Source organism: Leucopleurus acutus, assembly GCF_964270905.1.
Source record: "Leucopleurus acutus genome assembly, chromosome: 1".
NCBI classification, from domain to species: domain Eukaryota; kingdom Metazoa; phylum Chordata; class Mammalia; order Artiodactyla; family Delphinidae; genus Leucopleurus; species Leucopleurus acutus.
The window spans coordinates 23,645,228-23,667,482 of NC_139142.1; the positions used below are offsets into that span (position 1 = coordinate 23,645,228).

The window sequence follows — 22,255 nt, forward strand, 5'->3', positions numbered from 1 at the left end:
TGGGCAATTGTATGAAGGTGATGTGGGAACACCAACGATCTCAGTTGGCTTAATTTATAAAAATGTAGCCAAACCCAAACGGCTGTGGGCAAAATGGCACCAAACCAATGTCCTTTTTATTTATTTACACCAGTCTCAAAATGAAGCACGTGTGCTTCTCTCAGATGTTTACCGTCTGCAGTTGTGGAATCGGATTTCTAGCCAATACATGCCTTGGTCTCTGCAGCAAAGCTGGCCTCAAGATAGAAAGAGATATTTACCAGCCAAGTGCTGAATCAGACATTATAAAAAATTCCTAGTCCAAATTGAGAGGTTGCAAGTCACAGCTAGATGTTGGCTAGGCTGTCCAGAAACTGCACTTAATTTCTAAATTATATACTCTGCATAGATTAGAAACATAAAATAAAAACCTAATTCAATATTTTTTTTCTTTCTTACTAGAAACAATCAAGAGCCAAAGAGTAGTGGATTAATGTGTCTTTAAAATAATTCCAGACTCTTTGGGATTAGATATAATACAGAAAGTAATCCAATTGCTACTTAGGGATCTTGTGTCATTATCAATGACTTTGACACATATAAGAACATATGATATATCCTAGCCTGTGTACCCCAAATATGTTAAAAATAAAACACATTCACCATCGTGACAAGATTCAGGTTTTAGTTCTTAGTAATGAATCCTTATTCCCTACTTGTTTCCTATTCTAGGCATAGAAATGATAAATCAAGAATTGTGTTCTGTTTCCTATGACTTGCCTAACTGTCAAAGGCCTTCCTGAGGGTCCGGTACTATGTACAGAGATTCACAATGAGAATGATACTTTTTTGCAGTCTCTCCAAGGTTTCGTGCCCTTCATTTCCCTCCCCATCATCTTCCATAGTGCCCTAAAAAGCTCCTGGTATCTCTTACAAGGGCTTATTCACAATAGTGCAAACTTCCAATGACAGTAATTTATGCCTTAACCCACTTTTTGGCCATTTTTCCTGGCCACTTAGGCTAATTATCCAAGTCATCTGTGTACAATAAACAAGGGCTTTCTTCCCTCAGAACTCATCCTCCACTTCATGCCACCCAGTGGGGTGGTCATAATGCTCCATGGGTAACCATCATAATTATCTCCATGGCAATAGAGTGCAGTGTTATTAGGCCCATAGGACTTGCCATAGATGCAGATGGTAGAGCCAGCAAGCCACAATATTCAGCTTTGAACAATCACCCATACTCAGAGGAAGGTCAGAACCCACCCTAATGCATGTGATGAGTCATGCCAAACTGCACATAGAGCTGTAGGTAGGGATAGGAACATTTTCTCCAATCAGATGGGTAATTTCTTTTCCCTAATGCTCCCACAACTTCCCCTAAAGCTCTCGTAAGTGGAGTCCATTCCACCTTTACACTGTACATTTTAATCCACTTTTATAAAGGTTGGTGTAGACTTCCTTTTAATCAAATGCTACAGCTTTACTGCCTTACACCCCAATTTTTTTTTTTTTGTGGTACGCAGGCCTCTCACTGTTGTGGCCTCTCCCGTTGCAGAGAGCACAGGCTCCAGACGCGCAGGCTCAGTGGCCATGTCTCACGGGCCCAGCCGCTCCGCGGCATGTGGGATCTTCCCGGACCGGGTCACGAACCTGTATCCTCTGCATCGGGAGGCTGACTCTCAACCACTGCGCCACCAGGGAAGCCCAACCCCAATTTTTATACTCTATAGAACTGTGCCTCCGATACAGTAGCCATAGATGCATGTGGCTACTAAGTACCTCAAAGATGTGGTCTGAACTGGGGTGTGCTACAACTGCAAAATACACACTTGATTTTGAAGGCTCATATGAAGAAAATAAAATGTCTAACTAAAAATTTTATAATGATTATATGCTGAAATGATAATATTTTGGATATATTAGGTTAAGTTAAATAAAATGTAAAATTAAACTTAACTTTACCTGTTACTTTGTATCTTTTTTCTTAAATGCAGCTACCAGGAAATTTAAAATTACGTATATGACTTACATTATATTTCTATCAGGCGACGTTGCAATGGAGTTAAATGGATGATTCCTGTTGACTTTTAAATCTACAAAACTGATGGCATGATAAAAATATTTAACATTTGAAGAGAGCCTTATACTTTTGAATATGTGCTTTTATATTATGATTTTACTAGATGTGATTAATTATTCCAGGAAAACTGGAATTTCTGTCATTCCACAATCTCCTAAACTAGTATACTCAAATTAATTCTCAAATGGCGCATCAATTTCAGGACTTCCCTTAACACCCAAAAGAACTAAGAGCAGGCCAATAAGACAAAAACTTCTGAGTTGAATGAAATTGTGCATTTTCAGGAGAAGAAAGCAAAGCGGCTGCTTTAAATGCTTGGTGATTCCCAACTTCCTGTCCCTCCTGTACACACACAACATATTTGGCTAACAGAATTTAAGAACTATTTCTGGCTAAAAGAAAACTGGAGAGGGTTATAGGGACAAGCGGCCTTATTACTAGTGCAAACTGGTAACAAGAAACTGACCCTTAGGCAAAGGAAAATGACTTCCATACTACAAATAAGCCTGGGAAGCTGATTAGAAGCTTTTATTAAAATGTGCTTTATGATGGCAAGTGAAGGACTGAAGCTGGTTAAGAACAGGAGTAATAAATGAAGTTGAACAGTTAGAAGATGAATGAACAGGTTGGATGTGGTAAATTAATGAGGGATACAAGAAACAGTATATTGCACAAAAAACCATGAGGCTCCATCAGACAAAAGAATACATAGGTCCTGGTGACTGATCAGATCATCCTCTTTGCCTTTCAAGTTAGACACGAGTCACCTTTTCAGCCTACCCAAGGAGTCTGGGGAAGGCTGAAAATGTGTCTGCTCTCCCCTGCTGGTTAAAACTAGATAGCTTTTATTGTAAAGAGCTATTGGACTCAAATGACCTATAAAATTCAGTTAGTACCTCAAGAGACAGTGGATTATCTACAGAAAGAGGGTGAGCATGGTTTGTTGTGCTGCATGCGTGGGCATGCAATGCTATTAATGTCTCACATTAGATAATGTTTGTAAATAATAATCCTACCACTTATTGAGTACCTACTATATATGTACCAGGCATTCTATATATATATATATATCTGACTTATATATATTACCTTCCAAGGTAAGTTTTATTGCCCCATTTTTACAGATGAGGAAGATATCATTCAGAGAGGTTAAGTAACTTGTCAAAAGTCACACAGCCAACAGGAACTACTACCTGGACCTAAATCCAGGTCTTTCTAACATCAAAGCCCATGCTGTTCCACTACACCACACCAAGAAACCGCCAAATGGTGCCTGACATCTAGTAAGTGCTCAGTAACTGTCACTTCCCTTCCTCCATCACGGCATTCTGACATCATTTTCCTACCTTCTGCTCAGTTTTCATTAAATGATGCAGTCACTATTAGCAACATAAGAAATATTTTATTAATGGTGACACTCACATAAAAGTCTCTGATTTGTACCTCCCTGTGTATTAAGATATAAATAAAAGTCCCTGATACCCTTTTAGCCATGCTGGAAGCAAAGGCACAAGTCAGGAGAAGCCTGATGTCAACGCCAGGAAAGGTCCTCTATGGCAAGTATGAAAGACATCTGCCAACATATTGTACATTCCTGGAGCCTGTGCCACATGTCTTGACATACTCAGCCAGTGACAGGAGGACATCAGTGGTGATGCAATGTCAGATAGTGAATGGGATGAGAGGGGACTGGTAAACCAAGGAAGGAGGCACTGGCAGAGGCAGCAAAGAGGCTTGCGACAGAATGTAGCTTAAAAAGAAAAAGGTTGTACCTTCACAGCCACGCTCAATCTGTCCACTCCGATGGAGGGCATCGTTGATGAGGTCTGGCAGGCGTCCATTCAAGTCCACTGATGCCAGACAGCCCTGAAAGCCATCCCGGGAGGCCACGAGCTTTGGGAGGTTGCTGTACATGCCTTGGGCCAGACCTGCCATGTAGAGGTCACCTGGAAAAGAAAATAGGTAGTAAAAGCAAATGGGTAAATGGTATGGAAACCACGTCAACAAAAGCCAGGTCACATTAGACTGTTTACTAGATAATGGTAATACAGCTGGTGGGGAACAGCATAAACAAAATTATTACCAGAGTTTCTACATTGTAAAAAGAAGAAACTAACATTTCTTATGTGTCATTCATTTTATACACATCATCTCACAAATTTTAATCACTATATCCATTCTATGAGGTAGGTATTGTTCCCATTTTATGATGAAGTAAAGATTAACAACATTTTCAACAAAGCAACCACTTACTGAGTGCTTTTTATGTGCTGTTACCAATAGTATGCTGAGGATATTATAGACACTATTCCATCCAAACTCCTAATAGCCCAGAAAGGTAGTAACAATTATTATCCTCATTTTGCAAAAAAAAAAAAAAAAAAAAAAGTATATAGAAGGTGAACAAGGCTAAGAAATTTTACCAAAGTCACCCAGGCGGTAAATGACTCAGCTGAGATTCCAAAACCTACATGCCTTCCTCTGTATTATGATCCCTCCACATTTTGACATTTATCCCCTCATCACTCAGCTCCCACATGCCCAAGGTTTACAGAGAAAACAAACCATCCCTAAGGAGTGGTAGAAGTAAAAACTAACAAATTGCGTCATGTTATAATTCAATGTTGTTAAAATAGGTTATGTATGATGTATCAAAAATGCATGGCGCTCCTAAACTGTAGTTTACCTCTGGAAACAGCCTTTCCACTGTAAGCTCTAAAAAGGAGAAACTTCTTTACAAGGTTTACCTTTCAAATCCAGATTTTTGGCACCATTGATAACCTGAGTGACCACCTTAGTGTCCACTTTCAGGCTGTGGGTGTTACTGTTGTCCCGGGTGATGACGACGTTGTGCCACTGGTTGTCATTCAGGGGGCGGTCACTGTTGCCTTTGATCACATTGGGGCCGTTTCCAAGGTCAAACACGTAGTGTATGTACCTAGGAGGAACCACAAGCACCCAATGACTTGAGATTCCCTGCAGTGGTTTAAAGGCAATGTGTACATAACTGGCATTGGGGGCTTCAAATCCCCCAAGCTAGACTGGCATCATGCAAGAATAACTAAAAGCTTGATTTAAGAATATAAAAATAATCAGTTCCTATTCTACCAGACTTCACTTGAGTTCTATACTCATTGAATCCATTTCTTTAACACTACCTAGTAAAAATCCAGAGACACAAAGCAGTACAGCTGGTACACTCCAAAACATTAGGGGGCGACATCTAAATTCACAGTCAATCATGGATCTGTTTTTTGGGTTTTGTTCTATTTTTTGCTTTTGTTTTGACTACTTCCCAACACACAGTAGTAAAATATCTTGAAGCAAGAACAGCTTTTTAAAATTTGCATATATGTATGGGCTAATGGTAGTACTGAAAATATCTGTATTTCATTTCTTCCTATAAATTTGGTGGTTGCAGACTATACTGCCCCAGAGATAGATGCAACACATACCCTATCCCTCTTTTGCAAAAATAAGCTTTTTTTCCCATAGGTTTAAAGGACTACGTTTCAGATTAAAAAGCCTGACAGTATTGAGTTATAGAAGAAGATCTTTAAACAAACTCATGAATCTCTCTCCCTTCCAGTCCTAATGATTACAAAGACATTTTTAATCAATGGGGATGAGAGCATGAATCAGGAATAGAGGGTAGAGAGTAGAATAGATAGTTTTTTCTGTGCATATTTTATTCGGGGTTTGAGCTAAGACATTTAGTATAAACTAGGCGATCTCTTCCACTTACCCCTTGACGAGCTCAACAGCAATGAAGTCATTGCCATCACCGCTATTGAAGAGAATGAAGCCGTCAGCGGAGGTGGTCTTGAACTGGAAGAAGAGGTGCATGGAGGTGTAGGCCTGGAGGGTGGCCAGGCTCAGGTAGCTGCTCTTGGTCTTAAAAGTGACAGGGTCAGCGATGATGTTCCTCAGTCCAAAACGAGCCTTCAGTTCGCAGTAATCGATGTCTCCATTTTTGCACAAGTCAATGTAGAGCAGCCCATTAAACATGAGGCTCTGCAGGTGGCCAATGAAACTGGAGGGGACGACAGAGATGTAACGTTTCTCGGTCATGATACCAGTTTCAATGTTGTGGAATTCCAAGCGGGTATGGTCTCCCACCATTGTACCTGTGAAAAATCACAGATGAGATACAAACAGGAGAAGTTACCACGTTTTGTCATAGCACCCTTACTACATCTTTTAGGTCTAATTTGTTTCCACACAAAGTATTCAGTTCCAGAAAGCAAAACACTCAATATAGTAGATATCTGACTTGGCTTCAGTCGGGGAGCTGATGACTGTCCCAGCCCAAGTTAAACGCCCTGCATCCCATGCGCTCCTGCAGCTGCTCAGAATGTCCCATCTTATAAAGGAAAATATAAGCTCACGGGCAACTCAAGTTAAAGGATGAAACTATTTGTTTTCTCCATTCAGGAAAATAATTGGGTACCAGTACATACAATAAGAAGGAAAACTTTTATTGCTCTAACCCTTATAAAGATAAAATAAGCGAGCCTTAGGCATTCATTACTAATATTTCTTGGTGTAATAATTCACCACCCAGTACTTGTGGAAAAGTTTCTATTGTAGAACATATTAATTTTACCTGACCAGCAACTGTTGCTTTTTCTGATAATAACAACTAATCTTCCTTTGGGAAGATACCGTCCTCACTTCACCCTTAAACCAACTGGGCTGGATGAAGACGACCCCATCCCGGCCCCTGAAGTAATCAATCTACCCAGGCAGAACCACTCAGTGTATTTTTATCTCTCTAGCCGTTGAGTATGGTCTACGGACTAAGAAAGTGGTCTTCGAACCTTAGCATGCATCTGAATCACACAGTTCACTAAGCCCCACCCTTAGAGTTTATTATTCAAAAGTCTGCAGTATAGCCTGAGAATCTGCATTTCTAACAAGTTTCAAGGTGATGCTTACATGACTGGTCTAGGGAGCCCCCCTTAGAACACTGGATTAGCAGCAACCCTAGTTGGTCCAGTAATATTCCCCCAGGGTTTGCGCTGGAACACTTAGGAAAGAGACGTTCTTTGCAAACAAGGCTTTCTGAAGGGGTAAGAAGAAAACCCAGGGCCGCTGGAGGCCACGTGATAACTGGAGGGCTAGGGCCTCCCTGGTGAGACAGCAGACCCAGCAGACAACCACAGAACGGAGAGGAACAGCTCGGCAGGATGATGTCATTTGAAGACCTGGATCTAGCTGGCCAAATCTGGACTTTTAAAAACTACATGGCAATAGATTCTCCTTTATGCTTAAAGCATTTGAGACGGGTGTCTGACATGTGCAAGTAAAATACCTCCAGCTCATACAAATAAAATATTAGACCACTCACTACCTGGTTTACCCAGAAGTAGTGAGAGGCTGGGGCAAGGGTAATGAGGTGGGCTTGAAATAAATACAAAGAGACTGGAAACGTTAGTAACAAAGTCAAGGAAAATAGCGTTAGTATGGCCAGAGCAGAAGGTGGCTCTCTCACATTTATTTGGATAAATCATATTAAAATTTAACAAACCACGTCCTAATGCCCCAGAGGTAGAAGGTAGGGAAGGGGAATTCCCTCTTCCTTCCCTCTCCTGTTGCTACCCTCCACTTTGAAGAAATTCCATTAGCAAGACACTCCTAGAATCTCTTACTGCCTCTTTTGTCCATTTCCAGAGGAAAGGAAGTGACAAAATCAGCAATATTAAGGACAGTCTGCAAAGAGAAACCATATGTGCATAGCTCAGCCTCTGGCACGTCCTTTAAGGGAGCAAGCTGCCCTCAAGAAACACCAGTTTGCCTCCTCACTCATCCGCAGCATGGGCGTTAGAGGAACAGGCCTTGCTTCAATCCTACCCCAGTCCTGAATTAGTTAGTGCTTGAGTGGGCAATTCTAATTCTGAAATTCAGTACATGTAAACCACACGTTTAAACATCAGTGTTATCACTAATAAAAATATCTCATTTCCACCAGACTTGCATTTGTTTTTCTCTATTGGTATAGAACTCGGGTGGCAAAAATTAAAGGAGGGGAGGGGATCATATTTTCTTGGGTCCTTAAACTGCAGTATCTGGGAGCTTCAACCAGATCACACCCTTGGATGCTCGATATTAACTTCATCCCTTTGGGAGCATACACAGACCTAATTCAAAGAATCGCTCAGAAGCACAAAAGTCAAATTTACATTTTATGAGCTTCTATGTGGTGTTCTGACAGCTAATGACAAATCGTTCTCTTAATATAAGCAAAAATAAAATAATGATGTTGGTTAACTTACATATAAAACTGTAACAACAAAAATCAAAATACAACATAAATCTGCTAACAATTGAATAACTAGAAGAAAGAATCATTGTATAAAATTACTTAGTATTAAAAAGTGGACTGGTCATGAAAATGCAAACTAGCATAACCTAAATTCACATGATCTAAAAACAATGAAGTGACTGAAACAAACACCCTACGTCAATTTGGCTACAACTGTTCATACCAGGGCTGGAGGCTGAAAGCTGGGGCTGGAGTCTGATGGGGAGGGGAAACCACAGCCAGTCTCGATAAGGACACAGGAACTTAACTATGATGATGCCGGCAGTCCTACTCATTCTTATTTTAGCGTTAAAAATAAAAATGATCAGTGATGACAACTAAAAAGTGATAAAGGGGTGATCCCTGGTGAAGACTGGAGTTCAAAAAAAAATTCGAAGAGACAACTTTAAAGTTAATTGGGATCTTTTAGAGAAAAATAGATAAGTTTATAGATAAACCGGCCCCTAGAATTGAGGGGTTAGGAAATTCTGCTCATTAGAACATAAATTTCATAAAGCAAGAAAATCATGTAGAGTGTTGACTGAGCTTTTCAAGAAGAGCTTGAAGAAACGCTTGGACAAGTAAGAGAAGGGAAGCTAACAATGAAATTTGAGAATTTAGCCCAGGGATGCAGACTGATTTAAAATTCAGGATAACTCAGAGAGCTTCAACTTGAAGTTGGTGGGGTTAGGGGGGCAGGCAGGGGAGTGAAGAAGGTGACCAAATTAGAAAGGAGCCAAATTAGAAAATGAACTAGCTTCACTATGTGCTAAAGGAACTCACTTGGCTGCAGACAGAGATGCCAGAAAAGATGTATGCTGCTGCACCTGGAAAATGCACTGAAGAGATTGCTGAAGTTTGAAACCTGTGCCTTTTTAAATCTGTGTATCACCTAAGCAAAATCAATAACTGGGAACCTTTTCACTCATCTCTTCTTCTTTTAGTCATTTCAATAAAATAATCTTTATTATGGTATAGTGTGTAATGTTAAAGTTATAATAACACCATCAATTTAGTTGTAGTATTCTCTATAATAGTCTTAGGTTTCTCAGGCAATCTGCTTTTTGTTGTTGCTTCCCAAAGAATGAATGAATGAATCAATCAATCAATTTATTTATTTGTAGATGTCCCTTTATAATTCTGTTTTTTTTTTTATTAATTTTTATTGGAGTATAGTTGCTTTACAGTGTTGTGTTAGTTTCTTATTGGGACCGACATTTATACACTACTATGTATAAAATAGATAACTAATGAGAACCTACTCTATAGCACAGGAATCTCTACTCAATGCTTGGTGGTGACCTAAATGGGAAGGAAATCTAAAAAAGAGTGGATATGTGTATACATGTGACTGATTCACCTCACTCATCTCTCTGGAATGCTGTCTTAAATTAAAACTTCCACTTAAGGGGAGAATGTATGCATACTTCACAGCAGCTGCTTTCAAACTCTGGAGGAGAGACGAGTAACTTGGGAGAAACGTAAAGCAAAAACCAAGACTACTGAATGGTCTGTATGCCAGGCATCATGCTAGGCACTTTATAACCACCATCAAATGTCACTATCACAATAAAACTGTAGAGAGGCACCACTGTCTTGCTTTAGAGGTGAGGACGCTTTGCTTAGAGAGGTTAAACTTCTATCAAAGTTCATACAGGTAATAAATGGTAGACCCCCAAATTGAACACAGGCATGTTTCAGTCCAAAGCCCATATCTTATCTTGTACACTATACTGTTTCTGGAGAAAAAGCTTGACGCATTCCTTGCATTATTGCCCAAGAAAAGCTGTAGGTGGAATTTAACTGGTGAAATTTCTATGCAGAAACTGAGATGAGTTCACACTCCTTTTCAGTGGCCAAGTATTACAGTGTCATTCCATCTAACTCATGGGTAATGTATCCAGCCCCTTCCCCAGAGCAGCCATGCTGCCTTGACTCCTATTCACACATTCACTTCCATAGTTCACTGATGGCCAGCAAGCAGTTTACAGACCAGCCTGACTCAGAGTATTGAAGGTTGTTGAGAACATAAACCCACTCAAAATTTTGGCCAAGTTCAAGCTGTAACTTCCCCCACAAGGCATTAGCATATAGTGGATGAGCATGTAGGCTCTGAGGCTTCACTGCCTGGGTTCATAACTTTTCTGTGCCTCAGTTTCCCTGTGAAATCAAGAGGAAATTATCAGGGTTAAATGTATCAGTACATATAAAGTACTTAGAACAGTGCCTGTTAACTATTACTAATTATGCAGCTTTCACTTCTTTTCCTTTCTCTGAAGTGTGTTAAGAATTTCCTGGTGACTTCATTTATTGCTTTCTCCCTTTTACCAGAACACAAGCTCTTTTTAAGTAGGGACCACGTCTTGCCTCTTCTCTATGCCCAGCAGGGTTTGGAAAAGGAGCCCAGGCACAGCAAGCATCCCTCACATCTGCGGAAGGAGGCTGTACTTGAGACATCTGCTTTGGAGTCACCACTAAGAGCAGGCCAACACTGAGACCTCAGCAAAGACACCAGGAGAGGCTTAGAGGAGGCAACTTGACCTCCCTTGGCTCACAGACATGGGGAGAGAAGTTAAGAAGACTTGAAGACTTAAAAGCCTTAGTAAAGGATGCACGTTTTGCCCACAGTCCTCCAGCTCTACCACTCTCACACCCTTCTCTCCTCGATATCAACATTTTTCAAAAGTACGTACTGTAACATACTTTAGTAATTTAAAAGAAGTTCTGGTGCCAAATAAATTGGGCAAACGCTGCATATGTAATTATTGATGATGAGCAACGTATATTAGCATATTAAAGGCTCCTAATAGGTCTTTCAAGTAAGAATTCCACTTCATTTTGTTTAACCTAACATTTTCCAAATTGATCTCATTCCTTTTTTTTTTTTTTAATTAACGTGAGAAACAAGTTTTTTCTTGGAAAATGATTTTTACAGCTTGACGCTGTACATGCTATATAGGACGAGGGAAGGAAAGGAAAAAGTCAACATGGACCAGAGGAGTCAGAAGAGAGCTGAATTTCTGTACCAGCAAGAAGTTCTAGGTGGCGCGGGTGGTCCCTGCAGTGTCAGGCCCTAATGCTGAGGAGCTAACCCAAGGGAGGTATTCTTTTAATTTACTTTTAATCATAGAAATCCAGCTCAATTAATCAATCCTTAGCTGTCAACTGAACTTAATATTTTTCCAGGAACACGTTATATTAAAATAAATGAAAACTGCCAGGCCGAGGACCATTTCTTTCCTTGCTTTACATTTCTTATACATCTGACCTATTCTTTGCATCATTTCTACAAACTAGCTGAAAATCTGACCTCCTGGGCGACTTTAAACAGCATGAAAGGCATTACTAAATAAGCCAATAAGACACTACTTAATAACCTGAGGACTATGTGGTTTTTAGTTTCATTGCCTGATTTTATGACTTCTGTGAGCTAAGATTAAAATTCCCAAACCCCTTATCACTGTAAGAAGCAATCCAAGGTTGTGGCTCATAAGCAAAATAGCTCTTTTCTTCTCCCAAGTTTCTTTATCCTTATGGCTGCTTTTTTTCCATCAGTAGCAAAGTAGGGGGTAAGGCAGAGTACGAAACAGCTTCATTCATTTCAAATATCAAATTACTGGATGACTTGGGCATCCATGGTTTAATCCTGCCTTTTAATTATTAGTGGTAAGAGAAAGCACACTTATAATTACCTTTACTGTAAAGCTTCTAAAAAAGAATAATGACTGAGGGAGGCATTACACATTACTGTACCCTCAGTCCTGCAGTTCTTTATGACTATAGATTTAATGGTATATAATTGCCCTATGGAAAGAAAAGGAACTTGCTGTCTGGAAAGAGCAGGGTGAGGTCGCCATCTAGTGGCTGTTGATTGAAAACACGCTGCAAATAGCACTGTTGGCTTTACTGGGCTAAACCCAGAGCAGGAACCAGGGGACGTGACGTGTTATCACTGCTGCCTTTGCAGGCTGCTCTCTGCATTCTCTCATGCGGATTTCTTGAAGAATTAATTCAGGTTGGCTGTGGGTTCTAAAGCTTACAATCATTCTGCTTATTTTCATTATATAAAGCTAAGTTACCCTTCGGGCATAGAGAACAGCAATTGTTATCTCCCACTACTAAGTTATGTCTATGTACAACTGGAGGGTGCTGGCTAATCACTGTAGTTCTGTTTGTCTTCTCTTTAGGAGGGAAGGGGTTGGGTACTGTTGTGTACCTACCGAAATGTATTCCTCACCTCACCCCAATCCATTCCACTGTATTTTACCTATAGTGTAAGACACATCATTTTCTTAGGATGAACTGGGAAGTCTGACAAGCAGCTTGACTTGGTCAAATCACACAGACATGAATTTAGAGCTTACGCACACAACTCCAAGTTCGTGTCGCCCTTACGTAAAATGACAATAAGAACACTTAAGCTGCAAGGCAATGGTGCACTCCAGAAGATTACAGGAGCTGATATGTGTACAAGGCTAACCCAGCACCTAATGCCAGCTGGGCACCGGATATATGTGAGCTGTTCTCGCTCCTTCCAGACTCTCCTTCTTGACTCACGCACACCCATACACACAAACACACTCTCACCTGCACAAACACATACATGGCTCACTATAATTCCTGACTCCAGGAGAACAGAAGCTCAGGCTCATGATTATAAAATTAAATTACAGAACCCAAAATTGCAGAAACTTTATTCTGAAAATAGTCTTAGCAACAATAGAATTTCAAGGTGTAAAGCATTTTAGTGACAATGACTGTTAAACCCGAAGGCTCCTCACTCTAACCTGTCTTATTCATAGAAGAAACTGTAGACATGGCTTAGGCCACTGACTTCATTTGACAGGTCCAGAAATGGTAAGTGACTTTCCCAACATCCTGCAGAGAATCAGCATCAGGATCCAGGTGTCCTGACACCAACAGCGTTCTGCGTGATACCCCATCCTGCCCCATGTTTTCCCTTCCCACATGGACAAGAAGTCTGCATAACAGATATGCACGGCTCTCAAATACTGGAGAGTAAAAATTTTAGAATGCAGCATGTAAGATGCAGTGACAGATGCCTTCTCTCTTCTGCCCTAGATCTTATTAAATTATCCATCAAATTCTGCCTAAAGATCTACCTCCCTAAACCACTCCAGATTTCTCCAGCCCAAACTGATAATTGAGAAAACTACCTTCCGATTGACAATTATAACCTTACCCACCCAAATTAGAATCTCATTATATATTCCTTGTCTTATTTTCAAATTCCCGAGTCCTATCTCATCTACAAAATTGGTTCATTGTTGAAGGAAATAGGTAATTTTGTTCTTCCCTTTTATCTTCTACAATCCCTAGCACATTCCTGAAATATAACAGGCTGTCAAGAAATACTTATTGCTTGTGTGAGGGTCTGAATGTTCCTTTACATCTGTATGGATTCATTCACTTATTCCTTGCCCTCCTATAATGTAGATTCCACCAGACCAAGGACTTGCCTAATTGTCCACCACCACATTCCCAGTGCCTTCTAAAGCAGTGCTTAGTACAGAGTAGGTACTCGATTAATAATGATTAAATAAATTATTAAATACATGAATAATTATTCAGCACCTTCTAAGTATCATGCACTCACTTCGGTACTTACTTGTACCTATAATGTTCTGAATTTCTGGTTTATCCATCTCCCTCTACTGGAGAGTGACTCATTCTAAAGGGAAGGAACTGGCACTTTGAAGGATGATTGATAAGCAGTTTTTGAGTAACTGAATAATAGAAGGATCTGTAGAACTCTACGTCTGTTCTCCAGACACATACTCTATGCCTAAGGAGAGAGCCCCATCAGTATGTAACCGCCATAGGGGATAAGTTCTGTCATACAGATCAATGAAAAGGGATTATGAAAATACAGAGGAAGATCTTCTTAGTCTTACCTGAGCCTTAGTCTTACCAGAGAACAAGACACGTGACTTCTGTTTAGCAAAATACAAGGTTTCCAAACACAACACTTTGCTCACTGAATGACCAAGAGGAGTCTGAGAGCAAAGAGAGCCAAATTCACTCCAGCTGTACTCACCCTCGGCCACATCATCGTCCACCGTTAACTTAAGGCTTTTTCCTCTCCGCACCACCCGAACGGTGTGCCATTCGTTGTCATTGAGCTTCTGCCCCGCATACAGGGTCTCTGGTCCTTTGCCTAAGGGCAGTGGTAAGTGCCAAAGTTAGAATCAATTCTAAAAGTAGTGTTCATGGCATCAGCGTTGTCAAAGCCACACTGGTGCACATGACCCAGCAGCATTCAAGGAATCGTATCCCTCCAGAGCCCATCTGAGTTTCACTGATCCAACAGGGTCCTCCACGCAGTCCCCAGGGCACAATCTCAACTGAATCATAATGGACAATAACAAATAAGTGCCCTCCTTTATCTAAAGGTGCAAGATACTTAAAATGCCAATGGCAATAAGCCAACATACAGCCAACATATCGACGCCAATGGCAATAAGCCAACATATAGCCAACATATCGACGCCAATGGCAATAAGCCAACATTTACAGGAAACAGTAGTCAGCTGTCATTTTGTTTCCTAAAGTCTTAGACTTCAGATGAATTTCTTGAAGATATAGGAAATTCATCATACATTCCTTTAGAATCATTTGGTCACTCAGGCATAATACACCAGTCTGGCTTTTGGAGAGTATCCACCAATTCGATGAGAAAAGAGCTATGCTTTTAACTTGACATTTCCATTAACCCACGGTCTTATCAGAATTCAGTGACCACAGAAATCACGACAGTAACCGTTACCATAATAATAATGTCAAGGCTTAAACCCCATTACAAATAATGCTCCTGAAGGGAATATGATGGGCCCCAGGGCTGATTCATTGTTCATCATCTTCCAAAAAGATCCAAAGACTTAAAATATGAAATAATGCAAAATTCCAAAATTGAACGTGTTTAGGTCAAAAGAATATTCAGTAAAACGTGCCACTAAATAAAGGAATAAACCAAGTTGCCTCAAAAGATCCATGATCAAGATGCTCAAGATGGTGTTCAAGTGAACCCTAGGAAGAATCAGGTGCAACAAGGAATTATGGTATTTAGGGACAGAAGTTGGCAAGACAAACACTGAGGCATTGAAACATTTCAGTTAGTAATGAGGGGGAGTGGAACACTATGTTCCACTCGCCGTTGAACTGAGATTTAAGTTGAAAAGACAAAAAAGATTGCATAGAACCAGAAAACTTAGAACAAGTTTGCTCTCTCTACATAGATAGCTGATCGCATGCAGAAGGATACTGCTTAAATCTTCCTACATTAGTCAGTCAATATATGTAAAGTCTTACTTCTGGAAACAACTTGCAAAAACAAAAAGATGAAACAGGTAACTGGGCAATACATCTCTAAGGATGGTATGCATCTGAAATATTTCAGAAGACTACACACTTAGCTCCAACAGGGCCAGGTACATAGTAGGTGCTTTAACGAGTGCTTGTTGAATAACTGATGTCTACCTATGTCTTTACTTCTTTGGAAACCATCAAATAAGGTCAGTATACTTTTATCTAAGTAATTTTGAAACTTTTATTATATATCTTTCCTTAACCACTCTCCCCACTCCTCTACCTCCAAGACTGAAGATATTCTATATCGTTTAGGGGAGAAAAGAAAAAAGAGTATCATTTGGGTAGAGATCTTTTAAGCTAAGTCATTTTAAATTGGATCCTTTAATTTTCAGTAATTAGTATTTCTATTAAGTGTTGGTTATAAGAGTTATGACAGTAGCTGAAGTTTGGGGAAATTTCCTTCTTGAAAAATAAACAGTCTTTCAAAGTGGAAAGATTTCTTTCAATCACAATGTATTCAGCAGGTAATTTGTGTTTAATATTTTTCAGAATGTACCTATACCCCACGTGCAATCCATAGTTACAAAAATCCTGAGAATTCTGTGAAGAAACTTAGAATGGACCAAATACACCCAGAACTGAGTAATGATGCCGTGAGACCAATGAAAAAAATAATTCTACAACAAAAGATGTAATACACAATCTTAGCTTCTCTTTGTGGGCATTCCTGTCTTTCATATTATCTAAAATGTATACACTGTAACAGGCTTTTCCCTACATTTCAACTGATTAGATAGCACTGCTCCTAATCTCATTAAATTCAGGTCTATGAGTGATAACAACAGCAGCACACTGTGTGGACACTGGGAGAAAATGGACCCACATCTTGTGGGTACTTTGAAGCAAGAACAGATGTTCTCAGAAGAAACAAATCTGCCTTTGTTTTTTTATGTTTTTATCCTCTTTATTCTACATGCAAATGCTTCAATAAGAAAGAAGAAAGTAAAGAAAGATGTGGAAAATATTGGCTACGGAGGCAGAACTGCTACAAACATAGGCTATTTCAAGAGCTCTTATAGGTGGCATCTGTTCTTTAGACAATTTTCACACATCGCTTAATTTTTAGGATTGGGAACAGATAAGAGGGAAAAATACTCACACAAACACAATCAGTTTTAGGACATTGTTACATTAGTGCCGTATCAGCCACAGAGATGGAAAAACAAGCCTTGCCTCAGCCCAGGTGTGGTAAATGCTGCTGATATTCTGCAGGTACTTCTGGACTCCTTGAAATGTCCACTACGGTCAGACTGAAAATTTGACTCTAAAACTTTAGGATGTGAGGGCCTGTGACCAAAAATGTGAAAAAAAAGAACTGAAACCTCTCATACCCTACTGCTAGATTGCACTTGACCTCCCACCCCACTAATCCTCATTCCTCTAAGAGTAGAAAAAAGATTCACACTCGTCTCCATAAAACGGCAGGGAAATGAGTATTGTTTGATATTTATTTTCAAGCAATAAATAGAGAAATCTCAGTGAGCTTCTGGAAAACTCTCAGCCTCCGCCTCCAAAAGTGGAGAGTCAATGGCATTTATCTTTAATCAAGCGAAAAGGTCAATTTGTCCTACTAGAAGGAAAATGTGGTTTAAACTCAGCTGGAAATGTTCACAAATAGAGGGGAAGGGCAAATCTAATCTGTAGCCTAAGCATAAAAATGGATTGATAAGTGATGCAAGATGCAGACACAAGCTGAAAGTTGAAACATACAGATGGATAGGTTTTAGAAATAAGAGGATTCAGTTTGGAACAACTCCTCTGGAAGATTCAAGCACAAAGCATCAGTAAAACAATGAATGTGAAGAGTTCTTTGCTGTTAAGTAAAGGATGGTCCAGATAAGAAGGAGGAAATCATTGTGTAAGTTGAGATTTAAAAGGGACCTGGTGAGAACTTAAAAAAATATTATCAAAGCTATCAATTATCCAGCACCGTCCTTTTTCTTTTTAGTAGCTAGGAGAATTATGATCTGCAATTGGATACCTATTGGATGCATGTATTAGATGCATGTTTCCTTCTTTTATAGTTTAAGTAACCAAGATTGATCACAAAACAATCCTTTGATTCCCGTTAGGCTGCTTAGATTCTTAATTTTGATCTAAATACAGAAAACTAATAAGTTGTCTGACACCCTGTAGTTGAATTTCCCAGGTAATGACACCCATGACTGGAGTAAAGAAGCAAACTTGCAGATGAAGATTTCTGGGATGCAGCAGTCTGTAGCAGTGGAGCACTGAATCATTTGCTATTGTAGAACAGAGAGCCTTCAATGAATCCTCTGGGTAACACCACACAAATGCCCATTCAACACAGCCTCACTGCAAACTCATGTAGTATCATCTTTTTTAGTTAAGGCTGGTCTCACAGAAGATCCGCTGATGAACAGGGGATAGAGAATGAGAATCATGGAAGAAGGCCACAAACTAGACTGTTTTCTTGACCTCTCCTACAGTAACCCCATGGAAGCTGGAGCTAAGAATAAGATCAAAATGAAAAATTAGGAGGAAAGTACCCTTTGAGAGAGAAATCGTTGCTGATTGCTTGGAGGAAGATGACACTCAGGTATGAGCAGAGTGTTCCCTCTTTCGGCAGATAGGGAATGGAAGTATGCGGGAAAAATCTACATTTGAGCACTACTAAAGGCACCCACCTTCACAAGGTGGACTTTGGATTTTAATTATTTTGAAGCTATTTAGTTGTGTGTTTTTTCTTAAACAGACTGTTCACAATACCTGAATTTGTTATTCCCCCCAGGAGCAATATAACCAGCAAAACTACAAGATACCCAAATATCTCGTATTTCAATAATCTGTCAATATATTTCTAAGACCTGCCCAAACCAACTAAACCAGATGGTTTTGCTCATATGCAGGGAGCAGAGATTCCTTCCATGTTCCACAAAGTGCTATTTCTAAAAGTGGGTGGGTACCATGTAGAAACTTTGGCGGGAGGGGTAGGAGGCACTAAGGAAGCAACACCTGCACCATAATCACTGAACATCTTCCTGTTTGTGCAGGAAGGGAAAAGGGAAAAGGGAAAACTTGATTTCTCTTGGAACTATGGTTTCACATGAATCAAAATTCCTACAATGCATTAAAAAAGATGAAATTCACTCCTTTAGAGAGGTATAGTGCAATGCATGTGATTATACATCTAAATGACATGGCAAATAAATACACAAAATGATGGACCATGTTAGGTTTAAAGAACACCAAAAATATTTAAAAAGAGAAAACTTACCTTATTTCCACCAGCACCTTAGGTCGGGCAAGCTGAGCTGTGACAAACATTTTACTAAGCCTATATATAGCACCATATATTTTATGAGTCTTCCTCTCCAGAGAGAATAGATTCAGCAACTAAAGCAGGGGTAAGGAGGAAAAGAATGGGACTGAAGAATAAGGAGGGTGGCAGGGAAGTAGGAGAAAAGCATTTTATTTGTCCCCCAAAATTTCATGTTCTGCTTGTTTTCTTTGGGCTGACAACCCAACAGAGAGTGAGGAGTGTTTTGTTTTGTTTTGATAAAACTTATTTTTGTCAAAAGCATTCATTTTCTTTGAAAAAAAATTAAATCATATTTACTTATAGAGCCTGTTTGGTGAAATATTTCAAATAGATCATTTCATTTTTTGCTGGACCCTTCGGGACTCAGGAAGAGCTGTCATCTCTCCTACAATAGATGCAAAAAGCAGAGGAGGCTCTCTGGAAGCCTTGTATTAAGAAGTCTCCCAGTGAAGTATGTGAGAAAGACAAGTGAGCCAATCATTCAGCTTGAGCCCATACACCCTCCTGGAGGCCTGCGTCTAGTGAAAACCCACTGAAGACACCAGCGATATGTATTGGGCTTGAATAGGTCCATGTCCCACCAGGCCTGCCACATGCAACATGTTCGTCTCTGGGCTGCCATCCCTTTCCCTGTGGCTCATTCTCTACTCTGCCCTTCCAGGTTCTGACAGAGTCCCGTTACTAACACCAACCACACATCACAGAGTTTACTCACATATTTAACAAATGGTAAAGGAGCATCGGCTTGGGTGCAGGCACCATTCTAGGTGTGAAGGATGAAGAGGCGAACAAGACAGACCAGGCGCTCGCCCTTTACGGAGCTCACAGGCTAGTTTGGGGTGGGGGGGCAATGATGGATAAAATACAAATTGAAGAACATGAGATCATTTCAGATAGGCTGGGTTCTATGAAGAAAATACAACAGGGTAATACGATGAGAAGTAATTGGGGTGGGGAGTGGGAATAGAGGGTTGGCTACATCACAGAATGTTCCAGAAAGGCCTCTCTGAGGTGACATCTCTCTTCTGGCCCTGTACCAAGTTGGACGGAGAGCTATTAAGTGAGATGGTACATCTGAGAAGGAGCGGAAAGAAGTCCCTTATGTCTGCAGAGGGGCTGTGACAGGAGAGAAGATGGCAGCATAGACAGAAGCCAGATCTAGAGGCCCTAGAACCTGAATGCTGCTCTAAGTGCAGCAGGAGGCCACTGGGAAGTTTTCAGCAAGGGGATCATAGGACCAAATTTAAGTTTGAAAACTCACTCTGGATGCTACGGATGCACTGGCCCAGAAGAGACAAACAACGGAGACGAGGAGATGTACTAAAAGGCTGTTAAAGGCAAGAAATGAAAGTGACCTGGACTAGGGAGGTAGCAGTAGAAACAGAAGTGGTGAGGTCTGTGATGTATTTCAGAGGTGGGGTCGACAGCACTTGGAGATTGGTTTGGGAGGTGGGTTGGAAGTGGGAGAGAGAAAGAGAAGAATCGATGATGACTCCCAGATTTGGTCTGGGAGCCTGGGTGACGAAGGCACCTTCAACCGAGATAAGAACGATTCCAGAAGAAGCAAGACATGATTGATTGATCCTATTAGCCAGGGGAGCTTACCTCTGTTACTTGTGTCTTTCCTACCTAGCATCAGTCACACTTGTTATCATCTCCTGCCAGCTTCCTACTGAAGAGAAGTGTGAACCAGAGTTCACTGCTTGCAACCTTGACACAAGGTTGCTGGGTTAATGTTATCTTTCTTTCTCTGACTCTGTCTCTCTGTCCATCTCCCTGTCTCCCCTCTTCTTCCCTTCCTTCTTTTCTCCTTTCCTTTCTCCCTTCCTTCCTTTAAGAAAAAACATGCTACTTTTGTAATCCCCAACAGCTAAGCAGAGTATCTTACACCAAGGAGGTGTTCAACGTACTAGAAAAAAAAAAAACAAAACAAAAACTAGTGAGTGAATAAATAGAATTGAATGAATTAAATAACAAATTAGTGGACAGGTTGAGGGAGGGAGAAGAAATGGAAGGGGAGCTGAAGAGAGTTACGAATTATTTTAGCAATATAATGAATTGGACCAATTCAGGAAGATATTCAGTACAGAAATAAATACACTTAGTTGAATTAAGAAGTGAATACGTAAAATTGAATGAACAAATAAATAACAGAGTAAATCTGTTGAAGGTAGAGGAAGAGAAGGAAGGGAAAGGAGCATAAGAGACCTGAACATTGCATTTTGTGAATTAGTGAATTAGACAAATCTGAAGCTAAAAGACACCAGGCAGCAGATATAAATAAAGACACTACCTTTCCTTTTAAACATATATATATATATATATATGTGTGTGTATGTGTGTGTATATGTGTGTATATATATATATATATATATATATATATATATATATATATCCCTCCCCCCCAGCCAAAAGACAATGCATCCTTCTGGGAAACTCACATGGGGATGAAGGAGGTACCAAGCACATTCATACATGATCTTATTTAGGTTCATAATATGAGGCTGATACAGTTTACCCAACTTTACAATAAAGAGGCAGGGCACAGCACCACAAGGTCAAGGTCACACAGCTATAGGACTCAACCCCCAGTCAGTCCGTCTGCAAAATCTCTCCACTGAGCCTCATTTGTTCTCACAGCTCCATCAAGGTTACACTCCCAGGTCGTCTCAGTCCAGGTATTTGAGGAGGATTGAGGCGAGCCCAGGTAAAGGACATGGAGAAAATCAGAACACTGCCTAATATGAAACCGGAAATCTAATTTGGGGGTTTAATGAAAAGTAGGACCTGAGTTCGCTTTGCTTTTTCAATTTCCAAGGCTAGGATCTAGTCCCAGCATATAGGACCTACTAATAAAACCAAAAGAAGTTAAAAGTTTACACTGGAAATGTAAGTGAAGGGTAAATGTGCCACTGTATTTTGGTGCACCAGCAAGCGACACTTTTGGTGTCCCACATCGCGTCCTGAGCCAACCTCAGATCTCAGCGACAGAGGCAGCGGGCAGTTACTGCTAAACACCATCTCACATACAGTCTGACAGTCCCCGCCTCAAGCAGGGACAGCTCTCAGGTCTTCTCAGGCTTCTCTGAAGCCTTCCTTATCTGCACACAAGAGCAGCAAAGTGGGGTAGTGGGGCTGGCAAACAAGGGGGATGGAGCTCATGGATAAATGTCCCAGTCGCCTGTCTCTCAGGCAGACAGTTCTTGGAGGTGCT

General features: G+C 40.4%; 1 protein-coding gene across 16 annotated transcripts in view; it reads right to left on the reverse strand.

The window, feature by feature from the left end:
- Positions 1 to 22,255, reverse strand: part of NRXN3 (neurexin 3) — a gene marked incomplete at both ends in the record, with an annotated part of 1,633,255 nt that overhangs the window by 880,328 nt on the left and 730,672 nt on the right. For all 16 annotated transcript variants that reach the window (XM_082851716.1, XM_082851713.1, XM_082851712.1 and 13 more), the window contains 4 exons: positions 3,838 to 4,011; positions 4,813 to 5,003; positions 5,811 to 6,192; positions 14,428 to 14,547. In XM_082851716.1, coding sequence (XP_082707842.1) covers positions 3,838 to 4,011; positions 4,813 to 5,003; positions 5,811 to 6,192; positions 14,428 to 14,547 — 867 coding nt within the window. The remainder of the gene's footprint in view (positions 1 to 3,837; positions 4,012 to 4,812; positions 5,004 to 5,810; positions 6,193 to 14,427; positions 14,548 to 22,255) is intronic.